Here is a 16,912-nt window from a genome sequence, read left to right as displayed (position 1 = left end):
CGCAGCTGCGGGTTCGAGACTGCACGGCCGTTTGAAGTTTGCTGCTTGCAGCCCCGTGGGCTGGGATAATGGAAGTTCTCCCCCGCCCCGACTCTTTCCAGACCCCCCCACTTTGGGACTCGCTCCACGGCCCACAAGTTCCAGATTCTGGTGAGTCCGGGAGGGCGAGGGCTAAGGTTGGGAAGGAGGCTCGCCGACCCGGGGGCCGCCCGCCGCCGACTCTCACGGTCCCGACTGCCCTGAGGGATGTAGTGTGGAGACCTGAATTCTAATCCCAGGCCTGTCGCACGTTTGCAGTGGGTCCCCGAGCAAACCTCAGAACGTCATTTTTCTCCTCTCACTGTCTTATCAGAATGTAAGGGCATAGCCTGCTCTTATTCATATCTGATTGCTACTCTGGTTTTCCGAGGGTGGTTATTGGGTCTTTTCCATACCTTCTGTTTCTCACAGTTCTTAGCACTTTACAGCCTGGATGTGCTTAATAAATTCTGGCTGGCTGATAAAACAAGTGATAGCTAATATTTATAGAGCACATACTACATACTTTGCAAATATCATCTCTCAGAATTCTTGCACCAACCCATCGAGGTATGTTTTATGATTAGATCCACTTTACAGATGAGAAAACGGAGGCTCGGAGAAGCAAAGTCACTTGCTTGAGATCACAGATATCTGTAAAGGGTGGAGCTGGGATTTGAACCCACTGTGCTGTGTGATTGATTGTGTTATGTCCATAGGATTATCTTCCATGGCAGCGGTCCAAGCAGAAAACCAAGGCATCTACTCTGCCTCCAGTTGGACAAGCCAGCAGCTACAGTCAAAGCAAAACGAAGACTTTGGCTAGGGTCCAGTCAGGTGGGCAGAGGTACTTGGGGCTGGTGTGGGTGTGGCGGCAGGAAAGCGCTCTTGGCCCTTGGTGACACTATTCATATTAGGGTAGGTTAACTGATGTAACAAACATCTCCAAATATTTGATGTTTTTTGTTTGTTTGTTTGTTTGGTTTTGAGTTGGAGTCTCACTCTGTCGCCCAGACAGGAGTGCAGTGACTGCTCCCGGCCACCGCAGCCTCGACCTGCTGGGCTCCAGCGATGCTTCTGCCTCAGCCTTCCAAGTAGCCAGAATTACAGGCATGCGCTACCACACCTGGATGATTTTTTTTTTATTGTAGAGATGAGGTCTCGCTGCCCAGGCAGGTCTCGAACCCGCGGGCTCAGGCAATCCACTCACCTCAGCCTCCCGAAGGCGCGGGATTATAGGCTGAACCACCGAGCCTGGCTGATACTTTTGTATTTAGCTGGCTGGGAGGGAAGAGAGAGTGCAAGAACATGGACAAGTTTTTTTCGGGGCTCAGATGACAGTTTTTTTGGGGGCCTGGATTTGAAGTGACACATATCACTCCCACTCATATTACAGGTACTGTAACTCAGTCACATGACCACCCATAACCACAAGGGAACGTGGAAAATGTAGGCTATCCATTTTTCCAGGAGGAAAAAAAAAACAGGGTTTGGTGAACTTAGTTCACTGTACTCCAGTCTGGGTGACAGAGTGAGACTCCAACTCAAAAAAAAAAAAAAAAAAAAAGAATAATCTCTGTCATATTGTTATCATGCTTTCTAGGGGAAATCTAAGGCTAGCATGCTTCAGGCAGACATGGGCTCAGATCTTGGCTCTGCCATTTACTCACTTGGGAAAGCCATTTATCTTTCTGAGCCTGAGTTTTCTCATTTGTGAAATGGGGACACTAATACTGACTTCATAGGTAAGATGATTTAGAGTTAATTTTTATATAAGTTGTGAAACTGAAGGTTCATTTTTTTGCCTGTGGTTGTCCAATCGCCCCAGTACAATGTCTGAAAAAGCCTCTCTTTCCTGCACTTGCACTCAGTTGTTTTTGCTCCTCTTCTCTGTTGGGCATATTTGTGTAGGTTCATTCCTTGAGGTACCCCCTAGGGTTGGTGTAAGAATTAAATGAGAAGATCCATGTAAAGCATTGCTGCTCAACTGTATCAGACCCAACACTGCTTTTAATATTGTGTACACACACATGCACACACACAGACACATACATATACATGGGAGTGCCAAAAAAATGTACACACATCCGCTCACAAGATAGTATTAATCAAATGAATACTAGTGTCACCATGTGACAGGCCGGACAGTAGAACTGGCCTATGCAACCGTCTACCCAGTGTGACTTGTATTCATCTTTTGTTATTGGTATATATTGAGCATTATAATTTCAATACAGTTTTTTCCTTTCTGAAAATGTGTATACATTTTTTTTACACCGTGTGTGTGTGTGTGTGTGTGTGTGTGTGTGTGTGTGTGTTTATTTTCTGAGTTTGGGTTCTTACTCTGTTGCCCAGGCTGGGGTGCAGTGGTATGATCATGGTTCTCTGCAGCCTCAAACTCTTGGGTTCAAGTAGTTCTCTCACTTCAGCCTTTCCAGTAGCTGGGACAGGTGCGTGCAACTATGCCTGAATAATTTTTGAATTTTTGTGGAGACGATGTCTTGCTAGTTGCTTAGGCTTGTCTTAAACTTCTGGGCTCAAGCAATCCTCCTGCTTTGGCCTCCCAAAGTGCTGGAATTATAGGCATGAACTACTGCGCCCGATCAAATATCAAATATTTTGCAATATTCTTTTAGTACCCTGAACTGGACTTCCTAGATAATGTAACCTACCTATGTATATACCTGTTAGGTCAAAGAACTCAGTGGGAACTCCAAAAATGTTAGGTCAAAAATTTATATCCCAGCAGGACCTCCAAAATGTTAGGTCAGACCCGCTGGGGTGGGGTTGTGTGATCCAGTGCCGTGTGAAGCATGCAAAGAATTGCACAGAAGTTAGAGTAGAAAATATAGTTTATTTAAAAAGTAAATGGGGTGGGGGGAGAGAGAGAGAGAGTGAAAGAAAGAAAGAGAAGAGAAGAGATTCACCTCCCCAAGATAGGAGAGGGGGCCAAAGCTAGTAAACATGGCAACCGTGGCTCAAGGAGCCACATGGTCAGACCATGGCTTAGCAGAGCAATGGCTAGAAAGTAAATTAGAGAGAGAGAAAGAGAGAGGAGAAGCAATTCACCTCCCCAAGGCAGGGGAGGGGGCCAAAGCTTAGGAAACATGAGAGTGGCCATAATTTAAAGAGCACATGGCCACACTAGAGTCTAGTAAAGCAATGGCTACTTGAGGTTGAATGCTTTTAAACATTCACCTTTGATGGGGGCAGGTTGTTAAGGTGCTTGGTTGGTGGTCTGCTCCTTGTCATCACGGAGGGCAGGTATGCACAGGTACTGACGTCAGGTGCTCAACGGCAGTAGATGGGTTGGTTAGTCACATGACATTTGCCATGTGGATGGGGACTGTGCCATGAAGGTCACGAAGAGCTGATTAGGTCAACTTGTTTACGAAACAAGCAATTATCAACAGCTACCTCTGAGAAACCGGTTCTGTCCTTGGCTAGGGTAAAGAGACATGACAGATCTAGGCAATGTTAAATGGCTGCTCATTGAGTATATAGACTTCATCTTATGTCCTTTCAATACCTATGTATACAATTACACCATCTCATTGCCTGTGAGTGGGGAATGTGAGATCAGCTCCCCTGTGGGCAACACTGACAGCCAGAAAGCGGGTGGGAGGGTGCAATGCCGAGTAGCCTCCTTCCCACCGCCTTGAATTGGCTCACTGATGCTGGGTGGCAGTGGAGACCCAGGCTCCCACTGCTTTACTGAGATGGGTAGGTGGGGGAGGGGAGCGAAGTCCGGAGGTGACCAGTCCCTCCTTACCACCTCATTAAACTGAGTTACTGGTGGGTGCTCAACTGGTGGGAGTGGCTGTTCGGCTCACTGCTGTGTCCTGCTGGCATTCAGAGCCCGCCTTCTCTCTTTTTTTTGAATTGGAGTCTCACTCCGTCGCCCAGGCTGAAGTGTTGTGGCATGTTCATGGCCACCCCAGCATCTACCCACTGGGCTCTGGCAATTCTTCCGCATCATCCTTCCAAGTAGCCGGAACTATAGGCACGTGCTATAACTTGGTGAGACCTTGTCTGTATAATAAATCAAAAAATTATCCGGGCGTGGTGGTGTGCACCTCTAGTTCCAGCTACTTGGAAGCCTGAGGCAGAAGAATTGCCTGAGTCCGGCAGATCAAGGCTGTGGTGGCTGTGAGCATGCCACTGCACCTTAGCCTAGGCGACAGAGTGAGACTCCTACTAAAAAAAAAAGAAACACTTTTGTTCTGTAAAAGACCTGTATTATTTCTTAAAGCTACTGTGAAACTGAACTATCTCAAAATGCAAAGTTTAATTTAAAAAGATAAGTAGGCAGGTAGTGACTCACGCCTGTAATCCCAGCACTTTGGAAGATTAAGGTGGGAGAATTGCTGATCTCACATTCCCCACTCACAGGCAATGAGGTGGTGTAATTGCTTGAGACAGTCTAGGCAACATAGGGAGACCTCGTCTCTATAAAAAGTAAAAATAAATTAGCTGGGCATGGTGATGCATGCTTGGAGTCCCAGTTACTTGGGAACTGAGGCGGAAGGATCACCTGAGCCTAGGAGGTCGCAGCTGCGGTGAGCCATGATTGTGCTGCTGCACTCCAGGCTGGGCAACGGAGTGAGATTACGACCAAAAAAAAAAAAACAAACCAGAAGAAAAATAGAGAAATCAGGGTTACTACCACTAATGAAAATAAATATTCATATTTAAACTATGGATGTTCATTAAGTACATTCAATTTATGAATCTTACAAACACTTATAAGCGGGTTGTGGAACTTGGTTGGTTAAATTCTCCTAAACCTTTTAGTCTACATTTAAACATTTAATAAATTCATTTTTGTTTTCAAATAGTGCTGATTTTTATTTGCAAATAATTCACTGTTTGATTAACAAAAACCGTTGGGTATTTAAATAATTCTTGTGTCACTAATAAATAAACTTCCAAATGTGGGTAATCTTATGTTCTCTTAGAAGTAATTTATACATATTTAATAAGTGTTCTAAACCTTTCAACTTTAAACAAATCTAAATCAAAATCTCATTTACACTCTTAAAATTAGAATCACAGATTAACCTATTAATCATTCCATCTCTTAATATAATTAAATGCCAGACATATACAGATAATTTATAAATTTAACACTAAATTAACATACTTTATCATCTCCATACTTAGTACCAAAATTAAGGGCATTGATCTATTGCAGAAATTATTATCTTTTTCTTTCTTTTTTTTTTTTTTTTTTTTTTTTTGAGTTGGAGTCTCACTCTGTCACCCAGGCTGGATTGCAGTGGCAGATTCACAGCCATCGCAGCATCGACCTGCTGGGCTCTGGTGATCCTTCCACCTCAGCCTTCCAAGTAGCTTGAACTACAGGCACATGCTACCATGCCTGGTAATTTTTGATTTATTGTAGAGATGAGGTCTCACCAAGTTGCCCGGGCTGATCTCGAACCCATGGGCTCAGGCAGTCCACTTGCCTGGCCTCCCAAAGTGCTGGGATTACAGGCTGAGCCACCGAGCCCGGTCAATATCTTTTTCAAATGAACTGGGTTGCTCCTGAAGCAGGAACTTTGGTGGGGACTGAGAATAGCATGGCCACCACCTGGCTGATTGATCTCAGACCAGTGCAGGACAGGCTGAGGAAGCAGGGATTTGGAGAACATGCCTTCAAAACTCCGATTCTCCCCATCTGGCATGACCACAGTTCTTCTAGGAGTTCAGAGACAGCAGTTTGGAGTTTTGCGTGGCTCCTGTGTCCACGTCCGGTGTTGTTGTCTCAGGTCGTTAGAAATAATAGTTACAGTACAGGTGTGGTGGCTTATACCTGTAATCCTGGCAGGGGATTTGGAAGACGGAGGTGAGAGGATTGCCTGAACCCAAGGGTTTGAGACCGGCCTGGGCAACTTGGCAAGACCTTGTCTCTACAATAAACCAAAAACTTAGCCCAGTGTGTGTGGTGGCATATTCCTGTTGTTCCAGCTGCTTTGAAGGCTGAGGCAGAAGGACTGCCTGAGCCTAGCAGGTCGAGGCTGCGGTGGCCGTAATCATTCCACTGCACACCAACCTGGGTGACAGAGTGAGACTACAACTCAAAAAAAAATTAAAAAAAATAGCAACAACTGGTCAGGTGTATCCATCCCTGAAGATGTGCTAGGCACCATTCCAAGCACCCTTAAGGTATAGTAACTTCTTATTTGATCTTCACAGCTACCCTGTGAGGTAGGCATGAAGATCATTCCCTTTTCACAGATGGAGGAACTGAGGGACATCGAGGTTACGTGACCTGTTTAAGGGCTCACAGCTAGTAGAAGGCAGAGCCCTGGTTCAGACCTAGACTTTCTGGCTCATTAGTTCTGGTTCTTAACCCCTCCCCCATCCAGTCAGGTTGGTGGGAGAGCAGGGGTTTGGACATGGGCAGGCCAGACCCTGCTGTTCTTGTGGTCCTGTGCTGTGTCAGCTACTGGCAAGACATGAACAGTGGGAGCTCCTGGCTCTCTGACTGGACGGCTGAGTGGGAGTGAGTGCCTGGCTGTCTCCCGTTGCTGCTTGTCTTCCCCTCTGTCTGTGGTCATAGTCTCTGCTCTCACTTGGGCTTACCTTTCTTATATCAAGCCGGTCGCAGTGGCTCGCCTATAATCCCAGCATTTTGGGAGGCTGAGGCAGGAGGATCACTTGAACCCAGGCGTTCAAGGCTGTGATGAGCTGTGATTGTGCCAGTACCTAAAAAAAAAGGCCTGGAGCAGGTCCCAGGAGCTTATTGGCGGGTCTGAGTGTTGTCTTCTGTCTAGTGTTACATTATAAGGCTGTGAGAAAGTGGGACTGGGGCCTGGGCCCCCTCTTGTTCATGGTGCTCTCCCTGGGATCTGGCCCAGCCCTGCCTGCACCCTTACCCTCTCCCTGCCCTTTCCTGTCCCCAGCGTTGCACTCCAAGCCCACCATGTTGGTGACAAGCCACCAGCTGAGGAATCCACGAGAACTGCACAGAAGGACAAAGCTGGATCCTGGGAGGATGCAGGCCAGAGCCCGGGTAATGAAGGTATGGGGAGCATCTCTCCGCAGGCATCGAGGCCCAGGGTATGGGGACAGGGGCATGGCTGTAGCAGACATGCACTGAGCACTTAATGGCTACCAAACTTGACCCACTTCCTCCTCACAGGGTATGCTTATGCTCATTCCTGTTTTACAGGTGGGGAAACAGGTGTGGGGAGAGAAGTGACTTGCATCAGGTCGCACAGCCAGAAACAAGGGCAGGGAGCAGAGACTACCCAGTTGGTCTGTTCATAGAGATGGTGTAGGATCCTCAGCCTCAGGACAATTATCTATCCAGTTCACCTCTTGAGGGAGTGCCGCCTCTGTGCCAAGAATGGCTGGGTGATGGGGATGCAGCCACGAGGGAGGTGCCCAGAGCGAGTGCTGTTATGGAGAGACACATGATACTGAAAGAATCACTCACTAATTCATTCACTCCCCAGTCACAGAACTCCAGGCCTTGCCCTGTATGTTGGAGATACAACTGTGCCAAAACAAAGCCCACCCTCCTGGCTGTGCCATACTAATAGAAGAAGAAACACAACGATAAGAAATAGATCTGTCCTGCGGGTTTGAGACCCGCCTGGGCAACTTGGTGAGACCTCATCTCTACAATAAAATAAAAAATTAGCTGGGCATGGTAGTGCGCACCTATAGTTCCAGCTCCTTGGAAGGCTGAGGTGGAAGGATCTCTGGAGCCCAGCAGGTCGAGGCTGTGGTGCCCAGGAGCGGCCACTGCACTCCAGTCTGGGTAACAGAGTGAGACTCCAATTCTAAAAAAAAAAAAAAAAAAAAAGAAATAGATCTGTTACATTGGGTGGTGATAAATCCTAGGAGAAAGATAGATGGGGCCTCTGCTCAGCAGTGAAGTGGAATTAGTGAATATAGGCCTGTTGGAGACGAACTGATGCCACCAGCCACCTGGGGTGAGGCACAGCCTTGGCCTGCACAGGGCCCTCAACGATTGTTACTGTTACTCCTATCACAGATTTTATGAACCTGCTGGTGTGACCTTGACAAATCACTTAACCCCTCAGACCCTCATTGTTTCCACAGGGGCCTGGCTGGAAATGGAGGCTGCTATCATCCACTCTGCCTCCCTTGCTTCTCCTCAGACATGGCATCCCCTCTGCCACCTTGTACCTACCCAGGGGGTTTATTATTATTATTTCTTGAGTTCATTGATTCTAAGAGCCATTGATGCTAAGGCATACCTAATTTTATTTGCCCGCTAATAAAGTGTCTGCTTAATTAGGTGGTGACACTTCATCAGTGGTAAGATGCACCTCCCCATCCCAGAGATGTGAAATGATAGGAGCCGGTGCTTTTCAGAACGGATGAGTAATTGAGCACCAGGATTCAGGCGCAGACAATGGGGAGCCGCCGCCCCCTGGGGCCGTATTTACCAACGGAGGCCACGAGGGGGCGGGCGCCGGCGGGAGGGAAGCGTGCCCAGGCTCGGAGGCTCCAGCCCCGGCGCCGCCTGCCTCCCACTTCCCTTGCCCGCAGACGATGCTCAGGAACCGGCAGACCTCTCTCCGAGAGCTCCAGAACCACGAGAGATTCCTCATCAAGCTCAGTGAGGAGCTGATCGAGACCATCCAGGACATGGAGGCCCGCGCGGCCCTGCACGCGCGGGCAGTGCTGCAGCAGCAGGACGTCCTGGCGGTGAGACGCGCGCCTGCTCGCCCTCCCTCCTGCGCGCTCGGGCGCCCCCTCCCGCCCTTTCCCGGCGGTGCACGTGCGCTTCCATCCGGAGGACGCCTCTCTGCCGTCCGTCGCTCCACCCACCTGCGCTTCGGAATCAGACCCGGGTGGGGCTTTCCTCCCGCCGCGCCCTCCAGGACGCTTTCCGTTGACTTCGTCTCTCTGAGCTCTGTGAAGTGGCGCACGAGAGCAGCCACCCCAGGGGGAGTTGGACTTGGCATGTATTGTGCCTGTGCAAGAGAAGGTAGCTACTGCCCCCGGCAACTTACATGGTGCAATACCAGTGCTTTACATGGGTTCGTATACTCCTTACAGTAACTCCATGGGGTGTGCACTGGAATTGTCCCCATTTTATATATGAAGGAATGGAAAAGCAGGGAGGCGAAGTAACTTGCTCAAGGTCACCTAGGTGGCCAGGGTCAGAGATGGGCTCTGGACTGAGGCCGTCTGACACCAGGATCTGTGCACCTTCCACCATTCCATTATTAGCACCCAAAGTCAGTGGTGAGGTTAGGGTCTGTGGGTGGACAGTGATTGTGGAGAACCCAGAGAGCACCCTCTGCCTCCTCTGGGAGAAACTTGGTGACACTGCAGAGAGAGAGCAGAACGTTCACAGGGGACCCAGGAGTTTGGGCTGCAGAAGAGTCAGAAAAAGTGGTTTAACAGAGAAGTGATTTCCCTTCAGGTGCAGTCGACCTAGGATGGGGAGGGATTGAGCTCCTCTGGAGTCTGTGGGGTGGAGAGAGTTCAGACTACTTGGGGATGCTGTGAGGCTGTCTGGGCTGCCATGACAAAGTAGCACAGACTGGGTGGCTTAAAGAACAATTTATTTTTTGCCAGTTCTGGAGGCTGGAAGTCCGGGATCAAGGTGCCTGCATGGGTAGTTTTGGGTAAGGTCTCTTCCTGACTTGGAGGTGGCCACCTTCTCGCTGTGTTCTCTCATGGACTGTGCTCTGTGTGCACAGAGAGGGAGTGCTGGTGTTTCTTCCTCTTTTTTTATTTGAGTTGGAGTCTCACTCTGTCACCCAGGCTGGAGTGCAGTGGCATGCTCATGGCCACCCCAGCATCAACCTGCTGGGTTCTGGTGATCCTTCCAGTAGCCGAAACTACAGGTGTGTGCTACCATGCCTGGCAATTTTTTTTTAATATATTACAGAGTTGAGGTCTCGCCAAGTTGCCTGGGCTGGTCTTGAACCTGTGGGCTCAGGCAGTCCACTCGCCTCAGCCTCCCAAAGTGCTGGGATGACAGGCTGAGCCACGGAGCCCGGCATGGTTCTCCCTCTTTTATGAGGGCACCAGTCTTACTGGATTAGGACCCACCTCATGACCTCTCTATAAAGCCCTGTGTCTAAATGCGGTCACATTGGAGATTTAAGCTTCACTATATGAATTTTATGGGGACACAATTTCGTCTATAACAGGCACCATGGTCAAGGGCACACAGAGTTATTCAGCCCAAGGAAACATGGTAGATCATTCTTCAAGCTTAGACAAGTTGTTGTCTGACTTTCCTCCGTTGGTCCATTTTTACATTTTTTGGTTCACCCTGAGTGTCTCCTGTGGGCCCTTGGGAAACAGTGTCAGCGAGGCACCTTGTCTGTATTAAGCTTTCACTCTAGCGGGGTCACAGGCAGCAGCTAGAAAGCCTTGAGTTGTGTGCTGTGCTGGGCGTGGGGTACCTGGGGAGCCCAGAGGGACCTCTAGCCCAGGCTTGGGAGGATAAGGAAGGCTTCCTGGAGGAGGTGATGCTTGGGCTGAAACCTGCAGAGTAGGTCTAAACCTGGTAGAGATCGAGCAGGTGTCTCATGCAGAGGAAGCAAGTGCCCAGGGCCCGGGGTGAGAGGTAGCTTGGCTGGCTCAGGGAGCCATATGTTGCTGGACGTGGCTGGGTAATGAGGGGTCAGGAAGGGAGTACAGAGAGGCAGGTGGCCCAGTCCAGACCGAGGAGGGCCTTTCAGCCCCGGTAAGGAGTTTGGGCCTAATTCACAGGGCAGGGGGAAGCCATTAGAGGGTTTTAAGTAGGAGAGGGACATGGTCCACTGTTTTGTGACGAAAGCTTGTTCTGACTGCGCGTGGGGGACAGATGGGAGAGGACCAGCTAGGGGCAGCTGTTGCGGGATTTGGGGTGTGACCGAGGAGAGAGCTTGAGTCAGATGGTGGCAGTAGGGAGGGAGAGTATGTGGCTTTAGGGGTACAATCCATGCAACTGGGGGGCGTTTCAGATGGGAGAGGGGAGCAGAAACTGAAGCCTGGGCTTGTCCTGTGTTGTCGCGTGTGTGGCAGGGCCCTTGGCTGCGGTGGGGCAGCAGGGGAGGCGAACATCTGTGGGGCGTGGGTGTGAGGTGGGGTGCTGCGGCCGCTGGGTCTGGGAGTGGGGCTGGGCCTGGGTACCCCTCTGAGGAAGCGCGAGTGGCTGCAGCAGGCTGTGCTCAGCTGTGAGCTAGCAGAGCCTGGCCTTGAGCGGACTCCCCTCTGCCCCTCCCACAGACCCTCGTTGACGTCTTGGAGTACTTGAATGAGAAGAGGCTGCAGCAGCTGAAGTCCGAGCTTCAGGAGTGGGAGGAAGAGGAGAAATGCAAGATGAGCTGTAAGAATCCTGGACTGACTCCTCGCCCCTCACCCCGGTGTCTCAGGGAGGCCAGTGGCAGGGGTTCGCCTGGCACTTGCCTTTCAGAGACCTGCAGGCCCCTCCTCTCCCTTCTGGGCAGGTGGAATCGCTAGAAGCAGAGCTCACCGCTTGCTTACCAGGCACTCAGCACTCTCCAGGCCCCTTGTGTCTGCACTGTCACGGGCACACTCTTGCTCAGTCATTACAGCTGCCTGTGAGGCAGGGACTGCCCTCCCATTTTACAGATGAGGAAACTGGGGCCAAGAGAGACCAAGTGGCTTGCTAGAGGTTAGACAGCCAGAATCCAGTCCTAGCCGGGATCTGTTTCTTGCCAAAGTCCCTGTGAGAGTCAGTTGCTGGGCTAGGACCCAGGTCTCCTAGCTTCCATCCTGCCAGGCCTGTGGTTTCTTTCCCCGGAGCAGACCAGACACGTACAGAGGGGAGGGACGATATGTCAGGCAGCCTCAGACACTGAGGGCTCTCTACTTGGAGGAAGGCAGGACAGACTTTGTGATAACCCTGCTGTGGGTTCTGTCTTGGGAGCCAGTGTAGCCCATCTCCCTGGTGTCACTTTCTTGGGAGCATATGTCTCAGGAGTCGGAGATCCAGAGAGGGTGCATGTGAGTGGCAGAGCTGAGATTAGTCTCGGGATTTTCTGGGGTTTTTTTGAGTTGGAGTCTCACTTTGTTGCCCAGCTGGAGTGCAGTGGCATGTTTACAACTAACCACAGTCTCGACCTCCTGGACTCAGGTGGTCCTTCTCCCTCAGCCTCCCAAGTAGCTGGGACTACAGGCATGTGCCACCATGCCTGGCTTATTTTTTGATTTTTGTAGAGATGAGGTCTCACTGTGTTGCCCAAGTTGGTCTGTAACTTCCGGGTTCAAGCAGTCCTCCCACCTCAGCCTTCCAAAGTGCTAGGATTATTGGCATGAGACGCTGTGCACAGCCAAGTCTAGAGATCTTGCACCAGCTTCATTTCTCTTTCCTACCTAGCATTGTCTCTTCTCCTGCAGAGGTGGAAGACTCTCCAGGGGCTTAATTTTCGCCACCTTCCAGCCCCGTGTGAGCTCCCTTCAGCCCCGTCTCTGTTGGCCGAGGGAACATTGTCTCCTGGGCCTCCTGGGAGGGGTCCTTGAGGGACTGTCTTGTCTCCTGTCCCCCTGACCTTTTCACCCATCCCCAGGCCTGGAACAGCAGGTGGAGCAACTGAATGCCAAGAACAAGAAGACCCACGAGGAGGTGAGCTTCCTGAGCACGTACATGGACCATGAATATCCCATCAAGTCTGTTCAGATTGCCACCCTTGCACGCCAACTGCAGCAGGCTAAGGACAGCCAGCAGGTAGGGGAGCCCCAGCCCTGCCCTCTGGACCATGCGGGAGGCAGGACTGGCAGCCAACACCCTTCTGCCGGCCCCCAGGATGAGCTGGATGACCTCAGCAAGATGCGCAAAATGGTCTTGGGGTCTTTGTCCAATGAGATCGAGAAGAAGAAGAAAAGAATCCTGAGTTCCCTGGTGGTGGTGAGTAGCCGGCTGCTGTGGTGGCATCCAGGTCCTGGGCCAGCCCTCGCCCCTTCCTGTTCTCTGCCTCCAGGCCCCCTGAGTCTCTACCGTGTCCTGCTGCCCACAGACCTCTTCTTCCTCCGCAGAAAACCCAGCAACCCCATCAGGAGGCTCTTCTGCAGAAGATGCAGGAGAGCCAGGACATACTGAAATGCACGCGCAGGCTCAGAGAAGTGAGTGGCAGCCAAGGCGGCGGATCCCCTGTGAGGGAGCCGTGGGCGGGGGTCCTCCGGCCTGTCGAGTCAGGCCGTCCCTGGCACTCTGACCCTGGTGTTGCCCTTTCTCCTTGCCAGTGCCAGTTTTGTCCCTGGTTTGTCATTCACCTGGGAGGGGGATTGGTGCCTGGCCTCGTCAACCCGGATCGCGGGCTGTGACCCGTTAGCGGTATCATCAGGCATCACCCACCCATTAGCCCCGTCCATCTTCACCCCCTAATTCTTGTCCTTGACCAACACCTGTGTTCATGTTAATGAACTTTACCATCACTGCCTTCTCGAATTTTTATCCTGTCCCTTCGTCAGATTTCAGTGTGAGTGCCCTTCACCGTCTCTGCCAGCCCCACTGAGTCTCATGATAGAGCAATCTCACTCTGTCTCTGCCTGTCTGCATTATCCACAGTCTCTCGCCTCCTCCAGCACCACTGAATATCGTCACTAGCTTGTGAACCGGCCCTACCATGCCCAGGAGGACCCCTCTCTGGAGTACCGCTTATCCCAGTGTCAGTGCCCATGCCATTTCCCAGATATCCGTGCTCCTTGTCCGTTTTGCCCTTCCTCCCTTTGGTTGGGGGACATGTAGTTTCTCACTTCTCCCCTTCTGTTCCTGCCCCCTCAGTTTATTGACCAGTTTGAGGAGGAAATGCCCATATTAAGGGCCGAGGTGGAAGCCCTCCATGCCCAGATCCAGGAACCCCGAGAGATTGTATTTGCGGATGTTCTGCTTCGGAGACCCAAGTATGTGATCTTTTTGCAGCCGCCTCTTAAGCTAGTTATCTTCTGGGCTCGGAGAGACTCTGTTCTCAGGCGGCCTGGTGTACACAGCAGAACTCTCCAGGGAGGGAGGAGACCTGGGTGTCCACCTCAGCTCTGCTGCTGACCAGGGGTGGATGTGACCTTTCCCATCAGGGCCTCAGTTTCCCATCTGTACACAAAGCTGGGCTATGCAATCTCCAAGACCCTTCTAGTTCCTGGATTCCACGTGCCAACCCAGTGGGTGCACCCCTCTGCTTCTGGGCTGTTGAGGATGGCATAGCCAAGTGGGGGTGGTTGGCTTTAGGGCAGCATGGGAGAAGCCACGAGGTGAGAAGGGCATCCTCTTCACTTGGCAGGCTTCTGGGTCCAAGGGAAGACTTCCTTCCAGAACCAACTCTTTGCTGCCCTCCCTTGGAGCAGGACTCTATTGGGTTGGGTCCTTCAGGCCAGGTCTCTCCATGATGGCACCACAGGACCATGTGTGGCAGAGTCTGACATCAGAGAATTATTTAACTTTTTTTCTTCATCTGTGTCTGTTTCCTCTTCCTATCCTTTTTCTTCCTTCTCCTCTTCAACCTCCTTCTCTCTCTCTCTCTCTCTCTCTTAACAATATTACATTTATGAAGTGCCAGGCACCATGTGAATGAAAACAACCCTTGACCCTGCCCCCATGGAACCCAGGAGGAAAGCAGACATTCACTGCTAAGAGCCTCAATGAAATGCAAAGTTGCAGCCATGCCTAGTGCTGCTGAGAGCACATGGCATGGGAGTGCCTCTCAGGGCAGTGAGTCTGGCGGTCAGGAAGGTTTTCCTGAGGATGTGATGTTTGAACTAAGGTCTGAAGGATGCATGGATGTTTGCTAACTGAAGGGGGTGACGGGAGCTGAAGGAAGATCAACTGTCGCTGGTAGTCCCAGGGTCCCAGGGGGGTGTGATAAGTAAGCACCGATTGCCTTATCCTGAGTTCTGAACACAGTGCACGAGAAGGAAAGGTATAAGGTGCATGTGGGCCAGGTGACCACTTTTCTGGTGGAGCTGATTTTAGAGAATGGGGCTTATACCTCTAGGCACGTTGACTTCTGAATAGTGAACCCAGAATTAGGCAGAGGGAACCACCTGGTCGTGGAGACTCTAGACCTGGCTAGAACTAGTCCTTGTGGCCGAGGAGAGGGGAGTCCTGTGGGTTGCTCCTTGCTGAGAGAGGAAGGGACTGGCTACCCATGCTCTTTTTTTCTGTAGACTCTCCATTTGGGCAGTCATACCTTCTTCCCTGGAGCAGAGGGAATAAGGGGGCAGAGAGAGGCCTGGAGCGATACACTTGGTAATGCCTTTCCACGTGGAAGGGAGTGCCAGGAGTGAGAAGCAGCTTTTCCCTCCTAAAGCATGGACAGCATGCTGCCAGCAGAGCTCCAACTAGAACATGCAAGAAAGCACCGGCAGAGCTCATTAAAAGGAACCTGTTCCAGTCAGTAGGTCTGGAGTGAGGCTCACAATTCTGCCCTTTTAAGGAGCTCCCGGGTGCTGCTTGTGTTGCCTTTCCGTGGACTGGCCTGGTCCCTTGTCTACATGGTTCCCTTTCAAGGTATCTGATCTTGTGGTAAATAAAGAATGCCACTTTCTTTCCTTTTTTTTTTTTCGGAGTAAAGGTCATCCAGGCTGGAGTGCAGTGTCATGATCATGGCTCACCACAGCCTTGACCTCCTGGGTTGAGGCTATCTTTCTGCCTCAGGCTCCTGAGTAGCTGGGACTACAGGTACCTGCTACCATGCCTGGCTAGTTTTCTTTTCTTTTTTTTTTTTTTTTTTTGAGATGGAGTCTCATTCCGTTGCCTAGGCTGGAGTACAGTGGCTCGAATGCTCATAGCCACCTGAGCACCGACTTGCTGGGCTCTGGCGATCCTTCTGCCTCAGCCTTCCAAGTATCAGGAACTACAGGCGTGCGCTACCATGCCCAGCTAATTTTTTATTTATTGTAGAGATGAAGTCTCATCAAGTTGCCCAGGCTAGTCTCGAACCCACAGGCTCAGGCAATCCACTTGCTTTGGCCTCCCAAAGTGCTGGGATTACAGGCTGAGCCACCGAACCTGAACAACACCTGGCTAGTTTTAAAAATTTTTTTTAGAGATGAGGTCTCACCATGTTGCCTAGGCTTGTCTTGAACTTCTGAGCTTAAGCAGTCCTCTTGTCTCAGCCTCCCAAAGAGTTTGGATTATAGGCATGAGGCACCACTCTGGGCCTCCTTTTCCATTTTTGACATCATCGTCTGTGCTTGTGGGTGGCATGTGTATGCAGTTGAGCTTTGAGGTCACAGGTTGTGTTTGGGATTGGTGCCCACAAGTAAGTACCAGGACTTCCCTGAGAGTTGCCCCTCGACTCTGACACCCTATTAGCCACTTACTTGCCTCTGATGCTTCCCATCAGGTGTACCCCAGACATGGACATCATCCTCAACATCCCTGTGGAAGAACAACTCCCCTTCTAGACGCTGGTTCCATGGCCACCCCTCCCCTCCCTACTCTCTTCCCAGCACCTGGAGCCTTGAATCTTTCACTTCCAAAACGATGTCTTTATTCAGACCCTGATCTGTAGTCCGTCCCTCCCCTCCTCTCCTCTTCCACTTCCCCCCTTCCCTTTCCCCTTTCCTTTCTCTCTGCAGTGTTTTTCCTCTCTCTCCCTTCTTTCTGCTTGGTGCTGCTGTTTGGACCAAGTGTGGATTTCCAGTTAAATCTGCCATTCCTTTTTACTAATAAAGCTGAATTTGCACTTGTTTTTTGCCGGCATTTGAGATTTCCCAGCTAGGCCTTGCAGAATATGTGGTAGGCATGGACCAGGCCTTAAGATAAGGGCAAACGGTGCCAACTACACCTGGGGCTTGAAACTCCACAAGAAGTGCTGGAGCAACACCCGTCTGAGTCTCTCTGGCTCTGGGCGACTCCCTCCTGGTGCATTGAGCCCAGCTTTGCTCATGTTGTGCCTGGATCCGTTGAGGCCAGTGCCAGGGCACATCTGGGGACTTGCTCAGCCTT

At 50.9% G+C, this 16,912-nt stretch overlaps 1 protein-coding gene across 1 annotated transcript in view; it reads left to right on the top strand.

Moving 5' to 3' along the window:
* Positions 1-16,645, top strand: part of CUNH20orf96 (chromosome unknown C20orf96 homolog) — a 16,837-nt gene extending 192 nt beyond the window's left edge. Inside the window, exons 2-11 of the mRNA XM_008050449.1 lie at positions 102-150; positions 738-855; positions 6,927-7,045; positions 8,548-8,706; positions 11,233-11,332; positions 12,537-12,694; positions 12,773-12,874; positions 13,003-13,089; positions 13,751-13,869; positions 16,308-16,645. Coding sequence (XP_008048640.1) covers positions 102-150; positions 738-855; positions 6,927-7,045; positions 8,548-8,706; positions 11,233-11,332; positions 12,537-12,694; positions 12,773-12,874; positions 13,003-13,089; positions 13,751-13,869; positions 16,308-16,368 — 1,072 coding nt within the window. The 3' untranslated portion in view covers positions 16,369-16,645. The remainder of the gene's footprint in view (positions 1-101; positions 151-737; positions 856-6,926; positions 7,046-8,547; positions 8,707-11,232; positions 11,333-12,536; positions 12,695-12,772; positions 12,875-13,002; positions 13,090-13,750; positions 13,870-16,307) is intronic.
* Positions 16,646-16,912: the final 267 nt, after the last annotated feature.

This window comes from Carlito syrichta, unplaced genomic scaffold, assembly GCF_000164805.1.
Source record: "Carlito syrichta isolate Samal-C Ts95f unplaced genomic scaffold, Tarsius_syrichta-2.0.1 Scaffold146716, whole genome shotgun sequence".
Lineage (NCBI taxonomy): Eukaryota > Metazoa > Chordata > Mammalia > Primates > Tarsiidae > Carlito > Carlito syrichta.
Note: the sequence above shows the minus strand (reverse complement) of the source record. Positions and strands in the feature narration are given on the sequence as shown.